Source organism: Euprymna scolopes, chromosome 25 (genome assembly GCF_053919585.1).
Source record: "Euprymna scolopes isolate OS-2025 chromosome 25, ASM5391958v1, whole genome shotgun sequence".
Taxonomy (NCBI): Eukaryota; Metazoa; Mollusca; class Cephalopoda; order Sepiida; family Sepiolidae; genus Euprymna; species Euprymna scolopes.
Window position 1 is genome coordinate 60,613,539 of NC_136506.1, and position 12,970 is coordinate 60,626,508.

The following is a 12,970-nucleotide window of genomic DNA, read 5'->3' on the forward strand; positions in this document are numbered from 1 at the left end:
AATAATAATAATAATATAGGTACATATATGCATATACATATATATATATATATATACATATACACATACATATATCTATCCACACATATATGCACACATACACGTACACACATATCTACATATATTAGTGATAATGACAATAATAATAGTGATAATAATAATCATAATCACGATAATAATAATAATAATAGTAACAATAATATTAAAAATAATAGTAATAATATTAACAACAACAATAATAATAATAATAACAATAGCTATAATAGGAAGAAAGATGAGAATAATAATAGTGATAATAATAATGATAAAATCATAGTAATGGTAGTGGTAATGATAATAACAACAGTACTACTAATAATGATAATAATAATGATATTAATAACTATTGTGGTGATAATAATAATAATAATAATAAACCTAATCCTGTATATCTTGATAGAGGGATACTATAGTATGTAGGGTTTGTAAGGGGGAATGGAGGGCGCACCCGTGTCTACACCTGTGCATTTGTGTGCGCAATTGTGCGTGCTTGGAAAATGAACTTAAATATATGTCGGAAGTTTAAATGTGTGGAATCTGAAAAAATAAAATAAAATGAAGTAGAAGGCCTTACATAAACAAAAACTAACTTCTAGTGGGGGAGGCTAAGCCTTTCTTCCACCGTGCATGCTCACTCTGCCCCGTGCCCTGTGGCGAAATGACTTTGGTAGGTTTCTATTTTTTATGAAAGAGTACTCATTTAGCGGTCCCAAATCTTTATTGAGACCGAAGATGTGGGTGTTAAGTTTCAGAATGAGTTTCTTTTCATGTTGCCTTCTTTTTCTCTGTGTCTGAAAGTTGGAGGCTATAAGCACGCACTGCATATTGTCTATGCTGTGGTCTGGGAGGGTGTAGTGCATTGCTATTGTGTTCTGTGTGGATTTGTCCCTAATTGTTTGTTTGTAGTTGTTGAAACGTAAGCGGAACTCTCGGCCTGTTTCCCCCACGTAATTACCCTTTGTGCATCTAGTGCAATATATTATGTAAACTACATTGGGACCATCGCAAGTGAGCGGAGGGAGTTTAAATTGAGTGTTTGTGCCTGGGAGTGTAAACGTGTCGCTAGTATTAATGTGTTTGCACACTTTGCACCTGGGTTTGTTGCATAATTTGTTTCCTAGTGGTGCGGAAGTGTTATGTATTTTTGTGGATGTTGGAAGTGATCTTAGATTTGGGGGCTGTCTTCTTGCACTGAGTGGAAGCGTGTTGTATATTGTATTAAGGGTTGGATCATGCTGTAGTTGTCTGAATACTTGTTTAAGTGGTTTGTGGAGTTTGTCTGTGTTATTGTTGTAATCAAATACCATTGGTATTTTTGAGGATGATGTGTTACGTTTATATGTGAGTAAATTTATCCTGTTTCTATGTTCTGCTTTCCTAATTGATTCTTTAATTATTCTGAGGGGGTAATCTCTTTGAAGGAAGTAGTTGACCAGAATTCCTACTTGTTTTTCATACTCGATCGGCTCTGAGCAGATTCGTTTGACATGTAGGCACTGGCTGTATATGATAGATTTTTTATGTTGATAGGGTGGCAACTATTAAAATTAAGGTAACTGTGGCCATCGGTGGGTTTGGTGTAGAGTGATGTGGTGATGTGATTGTTTGTGATGTTTACTAAAACGTCTAAAAATGGGATTTGTGTGGTGGAGTGTTCTGTCGTGAATTTTATGCTGTTGTGACAGCTGTTTATATGTTGATAGAAGTCCATCAATGCCTCTTCGCCATGCGGCCAAATGAGAAAGATGTCATCTATGTACCTATAGTAGTGTAGTGGTTTTAAGTGGTAAGTGTGAATGTATTTCTGTTCAAATATGTGCATGTATATGTTGGCATAACTGGGAGCCATTTTGATTCCCATGGCCGTGCCTTTAATTTGCAGGTAGTGTTGGTTGTTGAATGTGAAGTTGTTGTGTGTTAAGATAAATTGTATAATGTTGCATATGTCATTGATGTTTGTGTCTTGTAGATTTTGAGTGTGTAAGAAGTTCTTGCACGCAGATATACCCTCCTCATGTGGGATGTTGGAATAGAATGAGGACACATACATAGTCACAAGAATTGCATTGTTTGGTATGGTCTCTATCCTATTTAAAATCTGTAGATAGTGTGTGGTGTCCTTAAGGTAACTGGGGATGTTTGACAATATATAATTTAATTTTAGAAATAGGTGAAATTATGCCTAAAAATTGAAATGCAAATAGTTATGCCACCCTATATTGGTCAAAATTTAATTTTCTTCTGCATGAGAATATTTCAGAGTTTCTATTTAATGTAGAAAGGATTTTTTGCCATAATGCTGGTCTTAGAAGATACAAAAACATCACAAATTCATAGCAGTTTTTGGCTATGGTTTCTGTGATGTTTTTGTATGAGTAAAAGAATTTACTTTGGTTGGAAGTTCCAAACGTCACATAAAAATCAACCAAAAAAATTAAGCAATTGCTTCTGTAAGTTGTCTCCATATTTGTCATATTTGGACCAGAGAGTATAAATCATTTGCAGGATTAAAGGCACATTCACTCAACAAATGTTTAATTAAAAAAACATATTAGGTAATCTCAGTACAAGTTGTAACCATTATGTATTTTGTTCATGTTGTTGTAGTTGTTATTCATGTTTAATAATAAACTGGATGTATATATTTTTGGGACCAACACCTTCATTTTGGTTGTTATCATGTTTCAGACACTTTTTTCCTCTGACTTTCTTCTTCTCTGTGACATATGGTCAAGACAATATTGGTTGAAGTCTGTAAGTTGTCTTGAGATCTTAAGTTCAATCTTGAGTAAAGGTAGAAAAAGGATTTAACAATCCTACACAGTAGAGATCCCAAGATGTAAGAAAGCATTCTATAATACTTTCTTCACTAGAACTACTAGACTTGGGAATTCCCTTCTGGTTTCTTGTTTCCCTGACTGTGCTTACATGCAGAAGTTCAAGTGTAATGTAAACAGACATCTTGCTGCTCAACCCCCTACATAGTACCTCTACAAACTATGTCCCAGATAGTAATCCCCTACATCAAAGTGGTACTGTGCCTTGTTTGGGATGAAAATGCAATAAAAAAAAAAAATAATTTACTACCACATAGCCTGCAGAATGGTATACAATGTACTTGTAAAAAAAATAATCGTTGACCTAATTTTTTTACAACTACATTGTATGCCATTCTACATTGTTCTTGAATCAGATGACAAAACCTCTGAAACATTAAGATAACAAGAAGTAAGATGAGAAAATGAATCTAAAAGTTGTAAATAAAAACAATGTTTTTGTATATTTTACACAAAGTAGCATAGGTTGATTTCATTGGTGTCTAAAAAAAGTTTTAAAATATCTTTATTTTTCAGTGATGGCAAATCTACTTACACCTCTTTGATAAAAACAACCAAACCAGTTATCCTAAGCAGTTTGAGAAAGGTATGTATTATAATAATATAACTTACATATGCAAAAGAATGTTTTAAGATGTGTATATTGCATGTCAACATAAATCCTTAATTCACAGGTTATTATAATAGTTAAAAAAAAAAGTTTTGCTTAATGAGATTTTTTTTTTTAATTTTAATAATATTGAGATATTGATTTTTACCTGACTTATAATGTCTATCTGCTGAAAGTTCATAATTTATTGAAAAATTTCTACTTATGATGCAGAAAGAAACTCACATTAAACTGTTTACAGAACTTCAAATCATGACGACTCTATTCTATGCAAGTGTTCATTTTATTCTACTATTCCCCCAAGCAAAAATCAATACAAATACCAGAATTTATAACTTTTATCAATATTTACAAGAATTTACCAAGACCTATTTTTTCGACATTTGTACTTTTTTGGATTATTAAACAGTTACTATATTTTTCTCTTTCCGGAACTCTAACCTAGAGATTACACTTGAACTTGTAAATTGTTTTACTTTATCTTTAAACAGAGTTTTCAATCTAGGTTATTTAAAGCTTTGGATCCTACTTTCTTTACCTTCAGATTGTTTTTATTTATATATAATTTCTGTGTGTGTGTGTGTGTGTGTATTCCTGTATTTTTTTGCTTTTTCTATCTCCATTTTTACTCTCTTTTCTCTTCACTATCTTTTCCTTTTTTCCTTGACTGTTTTTTAATGATACCCATTACTTCATAATGACCCTTATTTTCTTTTTATTATTTTTTCACTATTACTTACATGTATACTACCCTTCTACTTTTTTATTCTAATATTCTCTCCTTCCTCTTCTCATATACTTATCTCCTTTTTCCTAGTTATATTATCTAATTTTATTATTTTTCTTTTTTTCAAAGGGCGCTACCTTATACTTTATTTTATACCTACTCTTAATATTAATATTTCTTAATTTCTTATTCATTCTCATTTCCAATTTAAATGTTATTAAGCCAGTTTCTATCTATATTTGTATAATTTTGGCCCTTCTCCTCTTCTGATGAGATTTAGCTTCAAAACAATATGACCTAAAGAGGTTTCTTTTTTCTTTCTCTTTTACTTTTTCCTTATTGTTCTGATGTTATAATAAAGTTATATGTAACTTTGATTATTCATCTTTTACTTATATATATATGTATATATTAAAGAAATCAAATTAAAAGAATAAATAATACTGCAAAACAGTTATTTTAACATGAGATAAAAAGAATATTTTTCACATTAGATATCACTCATATCAAATATCAGTCAAGAGATGTTGTGAACATCATAAGATGGGGAGGACAACAATCTGAATCATTGTAGATAATCAGATTGACATCTTTTTCACATCAAAGTGCTAAGTTATTAAAATCACATCTAATCTTGATACAGTTGTCATTACCAAATTTTGCAGGTGTATCCTCCAAGATGTGATCTAAAAAATGACAAAAGAGTAAGTGATTCAATTCTTCACCTTTTAAGCAGGTTTCATTCAGGTTTGTATGCTTACTAACTCCAACACTTGCCAATGCAATGCTTTCTATCTCTATAATATTCCTCATCAATCAAAATAATCATCTGTCATAATAAAAATGGTGCTCTTTCTCTCCCAAGTAACACCTCATTTTGCAATTAAATATACAAAATTCTCTCCCATTTTTTTTTTTTTAGACTGAACAAATAAATACACAGATTAACAATTTTTTTATTGTTATTCTGAAAACATTCATTCATAATATTTGGACGTGAGTCTAATGTAGAATTTTGTTTAATATTATTGTGTAAACTCTATAACATATGCAATAATGCCATAATTATCTCTGTGTGCTCATGATGCTATTCATCACTTTTATTAAAGAGATTGCATCACTTTCTCAAACAAATATTCTCATAGTCCCTCTGATGAGTAGCTGTTGATTCTAAAAATAATTGCAGAAACTAAGTCTAACATCTGAATGAACCAAGTAAAAAAAATATGAAAACTTGCTAATCTCTTATACATGTATAAGTTTAATTAGTATACAGAATAAGTTGATAAGCATAAAAAACTAATTAAAATACACAAAAACATGTTAAGGTGTTTTGGTTAGCACAATGAAGATTTGAATATGCAAATTAAATATTTGAGCTTGTGAATGCTTTAAACATGTTTTTCTGTCAATGTTTTTACTTACCAGCTCTATAAATATAAACCACTTTCTTGTTTTGAATATTCACAATTGTCAGTTTGTCGATTTAGTGCCTAATATATGGAATGGTTAATATACAGAATTAGTGAATAAGCATGGAAACACTTGTTGATTAGCAGATTACATTAAAGTACTTGCTAAAATATCATCAGGGCTGTATTTGGGGCGGGGGGGGGGGGCTTCCCTCCTTTGTTTTCATGCTTATCTTCTAATTCCATCCATGTTGTCTGAAATTTTATTTCATGTTTTAAACTTTCTCTGGCTGATACAGAATTTTTTCTTTTAATTTTCCTTTTTTCTTTCTACCCCCATTTATAATACCCAGAATAAGAGCCAAAATATTTAATACCCAGAGCAAACCATATTTGTGCTCCCTAGTAAGTTTGATTAGCTCTTGTAAGGATAGTAGTTTAGGTAAAAATATATAAAAACTGATTGGATCTATAGTAGAGATCTCAAACTCAAGGGTCTTCGAAAGGTCTGAGGGAAAGGTGCAGTGAGCCAGAAAAAATTCTTCATGTAGCTATCTCTGCTGGATTGTTGGTTCTTGCTAATGGCATTTGTATCCAAAATATATTGTTCTTTATTTCAGAATAAATACTTTAGGCAGACACAGAGATTTAATTATTGGCAACATTTAAGCCGACACATTTTTTTACATCTCTTCTTATTTGATAAGAAAACTTTCCCTTAAATGCTTTGTTAAAAACTCCTGTTCCAAACATGAATACCAGCATGACTATGCTATCACAATATTTCACTTTTAAATTGAAACCATTTAAATGTTTTTTGGGTTTTTTTGTACTGAAATTGTCATTTGTAAAGAAACAGAAAAAATCAGAAACAAAGATATATTATTATTTAGCTTTCTCATTAAAACCAAAAACAAAACTTCCCATATACATTTTCAATGTGAATTCGTTTAAAAGCTCATATTCCCTTCATTCTCCTTCTCCCTCCCTTTCAAAATTAATAAAGCTTGTGAAACTAATTCTCATATTCCATTAATTCTTCTTTACAATCACGCCCCAGAAAAAAAGGGCTTATGTTTTTCAAGCATAAAATTTTATTACACACAAAGAGACAAGCTTTTTGAAAAAAAATTTCCAAAAAGCAAAGGTTTTAACAAATTTAAAAGCATAAATGAAAAGGTTAAACACACAAGTTGATAATTTAAGAATAACAAATCATCAAGGAAATGATTACAATACATTTAAATCATCAAGGAAATGATTACAATACATTTAAAAAATGCATAAAAATATCAATTTTATACACATTAAAATATTTACTTTGTTGTCATCCCATTCTAACTAATCTGCAAAAAAGATCATTTTAATTGCTCCAGAAAGTATCTGATTTCTGATGCAATCTTCTACCTATATAAAATATATATGTCCTAAGATGAAATACTGGTGCCATTCAGAACATGCCTCAACAAAGTACAAAATCAACTTTGCAATCTAGTGGATGATGATCTCTTCTCTACAGCCTCTTTCTTGCAGAAGAGATGTTGCCAGTTTTTGTATACTTTGTTATTATTTTCAATGAAACGTGCTTAACTGAGCTTCAACCTCTGGTTCTATCTTGTAAGACATTCACAAGAACTCATCTAGCCACCACAACTGCAAAGAATTTTCCTTTTTCTATGTGTCTAACATTAAATGTAATTTCCAACTAATCTATCGTATTAATCATGATCCACAATTAAACAGCATTCATATTTAAATATGTGAATAGAATAAACACCAGCATGGTTGTACAATGCACAACCAAAACATATGAATATAAATATCAAATGACGAGGAAGACATTATTTAGAAGAAAAACAATGTAAAAATTCACTTGCAGTGAAAAAACTAGAGAATTGAGAAATTAAAGCCATGTACTATCTTTAGGTTGAAAATTCAAAGGATGCACTTCACATATACTTAATTGTAGATTAACTTTCTGGCCATTTGTGGTGGTTTATTCTTATCTTGCTTAGAAATTTGGTTGAGGGAATCAAAGATTTGCATAAGAGAGAAAAATGTTAAATTTCTGCTAAGAAATGATTCATACTACGTGAGTTAGCTTATTTTGATGAGGTAAGTTGGCATGTTTTTCGCAACTTGTCTACCTTCCAGCCTTAATAATCTTCTGCGCCTCTTCTAGATTTTTCCTGCTTATCTATTCCACCATTTATACCCATGAATGGATTGATTTACTAGCATCCATAATTTTATATTACATAGTCTATCTAAAATCTAAAGCATTATGTTAAAAATACTAAAAAGTTACACATACTTTAATAAAAAAAGATTAGAATCCTCAGATTTAATTACTTTAGGAGATGGAAGATTGAAGGTGGATATAATTGAAACATTTAACATATCTTTTTAATTTATCTTCTACCATAAAAGATGTATTAACCCAGAAAGATATAAATCAAAATCATGCACAAATGCCTGCAACAAGTATCAATGGTGATAACAAGTGAAATAAAAAAAAATGTCTTGCTTAAAAATTTCCCATAACTTGTTTGAATAATTTAAAAACTAATTTAGAAATTAACTTTTATTTAAACAATTAGAATCTTAATGTGTAAAATTTGTTTTTTTGGGATGGTTGGTGTATTAAATAATTTCAAAGCTTGAATTTTGCAGCATTAGAGATTATCAGAATCTATTTAAATTTTTTTTTTTTTTTTGCTTTGTATGATTATTATTGTTTCTTTACTATCACACACAAAAAAAGCTTGTTGAATTTCAATAACAAAAAAGTAGACTTTGGAGGAGAAAGTGTAAAATTGATCGCCCGAGGTAGAAATGGAAAAGAAGCATTGCGGCTGAGACCAGGGCTGCCAGAATGACATAGGCCAAACTGAAGAGGACCAGCCAGAACCGGGTCAGTTGGAGGAGCATCGTTGTGGCCCTATGTTCCCCAAGGAATCCAGAGGCCTAAAAAAACATTTTACTTAATACATGATATTATTGCGCATGTTATACTATCGACATTCCCCCTTCCCAAGTGTTAGGAAGAAAAAAAATAAGTTGATCGGCAGAACAAAGATCATGTAGTAGAAAGATAATGGAGAGAAAATTGTTCACCAAGGCACACAAACAAAGCTGAAAAATCAAAATATGGCAGTGATGGACAAGAGAAGTCAATATATATAGAGTTAATTTACGGGCAGTTTTATGAATGGTAATGAGTTTTGTGGCAGTTTATGGACATTCTTGAGGTTTTGATAGCTGAAGACAAATTGAAGACAATTGAGCCAACAAAGAAATTGCTGGGGACTGACATGACCAGACAGCTAGTGACTGGCAGTGCTTGGGGGATTCCTTTTTCTATGCTATATGACAATATCGCACACATCCACACTCAGAGCTTAACTGATTTACATCAAGTACTCGTCTTGTGTTATTATAACACTATCATAAAGACGATCATCGGGTCACACGCATGCCATATTGTTTACCTTTGTATTCCACTTGAGCAGTACAAAACAAAATGAAAACAGATTATAAATAACAAAATTTCCTGCATCAGAAATCAATAAACCACAATTTTGTTGAGATGATGATAACCTTAACTTAAAATAAATCCCTAAATCCACACTCAGATCCAGACAAGTAAATCTGAATCTCACCATAAAAAGGTATGTCACTGATTCAAATTTAATCATCTTTTCACTCATTATTATCATGTGACATACACTGAGTAAAACAATATCACCTTTTCAGATATTGTTTTCTCTCATTATAAACGATCACAATTAGATTTTATGTCGCATTTTATAATCAACAAAGTGCTTTTCACAGAATATTAGCCTTTCGTTTTTGGGTAACAATGTCTTTTTTTGTGATGAAAAAAATTTCTTTAAGTAACTCTAAAACTTCTTGGGGATTAATGTAAGTGTTCTCATTACAATTTCTTTTTGTCTTATTTGGTTTCTTTGGATTACAATTCTTATCATGAGTGTTATTTGCAAAACGTTTCTAACTTCTTTCTTGTGCAAATGACACCTCAGATGAGAACAGTAATCCAAAGAATCCAAATAATCAATCTTCATCTCCAAAATTCAGGAACATGATGTACTCTAATTTTGTTGTCTTGTTTCAGTTTGTCTAATTCTATATAAGGTTCAGAATAATAATTTTTATTTTTTTCATTTATTTGTTTATAAACTGTCTCATCCAAGAATTGCAGCAATGTCAACAATTTCATATATACTTTATTTGCATTGTTTTTCTTTGAATTATTCTCCTCATTGTTCATATATTTTGATTTTATACTGATAGGTCTTCCTGCCTTTATACACTGGTTATTTTGACATCAATTTTAAAATTCAAGCAACCATGTGGAATGTGATGGGAACTTTGTTATAAACAATTGCATTTAAATTTATTTTGTATGTGTCATATTTTAATCAACAGTTCTGATATTGAATTAATATCTATACTAATTTAACTAATCTATCATGTAAAGTAAGATTTTTAGCTAACAGCCCTGTATTTCATACATCTTCCAACTATAAATATTAAACACTACATTAAACATATATTATTGTGTGGTAAGCTAGGGAAGAAGCACTCTCAACCTGACCAGGTTGAATATTGTTGCGATAACAACATATCATTTATAAAAACACATTTCTCACTATAAATGGGTCTATTTGATATTATCTTGTACAATGACATCTTAACTTCTGCTGTGAATCATCCAAAACACTCAAAATGTCTCTTAATCTATTGTTGATGCTCCAAAGCAGCATGATAGGTTGCTTAAGGTATGGAGGATATCAATTGATGATTCCTGAAATATCTAACCTCAGCATGAAACATAGAAGTAAAATGAAAATAATAATAATCTCATACTTACTGAGAGTGGAAACTATCGGAAAGTAGGCTATATCTATTTGAATGTTAGAGATATTTTCCATTTTAACAGGAATTTAGGCAACAAATGTTCATTTCAAATTACCTCCTAATTCTCTCTGAAATTTATTGGGGGAGGGGGGGGAGCTTAGCCAAGGGTTATAACTGGATAAGTGGATCAGAGATTCATTTGATCCCTACAATCAAATAAAAACAATAGTTTGAAGAAAACCACCATAAATATTAACCCCACATCACATGATCCAAACAATAATAATATATTAGGTTATCTGTTCTGAATTATTCTGTCCCTTTATTATATTAAAATCATTTTATTAATTTATTATATAAAAATTATTTTATTCATTTATTATATTAAAATTATTTTATTCATTTATTATATTAAAATTATTTTATTCATTTATTATATTAAAATCATTTTATTCGTTTATTATATTAAAATTATTTTATTCATTTATTATATTAAAATCATTTTATTCATTTATTATATTAAAATCATTTTATTCATTTATTATATTAAAATTATTTTATTCATTTATTATATTAAAATTATTTTATTAATTTATTATATTAAAATTATTTTATTCATTTATTATATTAAAATCATTTTATTCATTTATTATATAAAAATCATTTTATTCATTTATTATATTAAAATTATTTTATTCATTTATTATATTAAAATTATTTTATTCATTTATTATATTAAAATTATTTTATTAATTTATTATATTAAATTTATTTTATTCATTTATTATATTAAAATCATTTTATTCATTTATTATATTAAAATTATTTTATTCATTTATTATATTAAAATTATTTTATTCATTTATTATATTAAAATTATTTTATTCATTTATTATATTAAAATTATTTTATTCATTTATTATATTAAAATTATTTTATTAATTTATTATATTAAAATCATTTTATTCATTTATTATATTAAAATTATTTTATTCATTTATTATATTAAAATTATTTTATTAATTTATTATATTAAAATCATTTTATTCATTTATTATATTAAAATCATTTTATTCATTTATTATATTAAAATCATTTTGTTTATTTATTATATTAAAATTATTTTATTCATTTATTATATTAAAATCATTTTATTCATTTATTATATTAAAATTATTTTATTCATTTATTATATTAAAATCATTTTGTTTATTTATTATATTAAAATTATTTTATTCATTTATTATATAAAAATTATTTTATTCATTTATTATATTAAAATCATTTTATTCATTTATTATATTAAAATCATTTTATTCATTTATTATATTAAAATTATTTTATTCATTTATTATATTAAAATTATTTTATTCATTTATTATATTAAAATCATTTTATTCATCTATTATATTAAAATCATTTTATTCATTTATTATATTAAAATCATTTTATTCATTTATTATATTAAAATTATTTTATTCATTTATTATATTAAAATCATTTTATTCATTTATTATATTAAAATTATTTTATTCATTTATTATATTAAAATTATTTTATTCATTTATTATATTAAAATCATTTTATTCATCTATTATATTAAAATCATTTTATTCATTTATTATATTAAAATCATTTTATTCATTTATTATATTAAAATTATTTTATTCATTTATTATATTAAAATCATTTTATTCATTTATTATATTAAAATTATTTTATTCATTTATTATATTAAAATTATTTTATTCATTTATTATATTAAAATTATTTTATTCATTTATTATATTAAAATTATTTTATTCATTTATTATATTAAAATCATTTTATTCATTTATTATATTAAAATCATTTTATTCATTTATTATATTAAAATTATTTTATTCATTTATTATATAAAAATCATTTTATTCATTTATTATATTAAAATTATTTTATTAATTTATTATATTAAAATCATTTTGTTCATTTATTATATAAAAATCATTTTATTCATTTATTATATAAAAATTATTTTATTCATTTATTATATTAAAATTATTTTATTCATTTATTATATTAAAATCATTTTATTCATTTATTATATTAAAATCATTTTGTTCATTTATTGTATTAAAATTATTTTATTCATTTATTATATTAAAATCATTTTATTCATTTATTATATTAAAATTATTTTATTAATTTATTATATTAAAATTATTTTATTAATTTATTATATTAAAATCATTTTATTCATTTATTATATAAAAATCATTTTATTCATTTATTGTATTAAAATTATTTTATTCATTTATTATATTAAAATCATTTTATTCATTTATTATATTAAAATTATTTTATTCATTTATTGTATTAAAATTATTTTATTCATTTATTGTATTAAAATCATTTTATTCATTTATTATATTAAAATCATTTTATTCATTTATTATATTAAAATTATTTTATTCATTTATTATAT

The 12,970-nt window shown here is 26.7% G+C and overlaps 1 protein-coding gene across 4 annotated transcripts in view; it reads left to right on the top strand.

Moving 5' to 3' along the window:
* Positions 1-12,970, top strand: part of LOC145247378 (alsin-like) — a 287,548-nt gene that overhangs the window by 67,157 nt on the left and 207,421 nt on the right. For 2 of the 4 annotated variants that reach the window (XM_080109061.1, XM_080109060.1), the window contains exons 8-9: positions 3,393-3,462; positions 4,879-4,917. In XM_080109061.1, the coding sequence (XP_079965187.1) occupies positions 3,393-3,462; positions 4,879-4,917 (109 nt within the window). The remainder of the gene's footprint in view (positions 1-3,392; positions 3,463-4,878; positions 4,918-12,970) is intronic. The other 2 variants (XM_080109063.1, XM_080109062.1) reach the window with 1 other exon arrangement.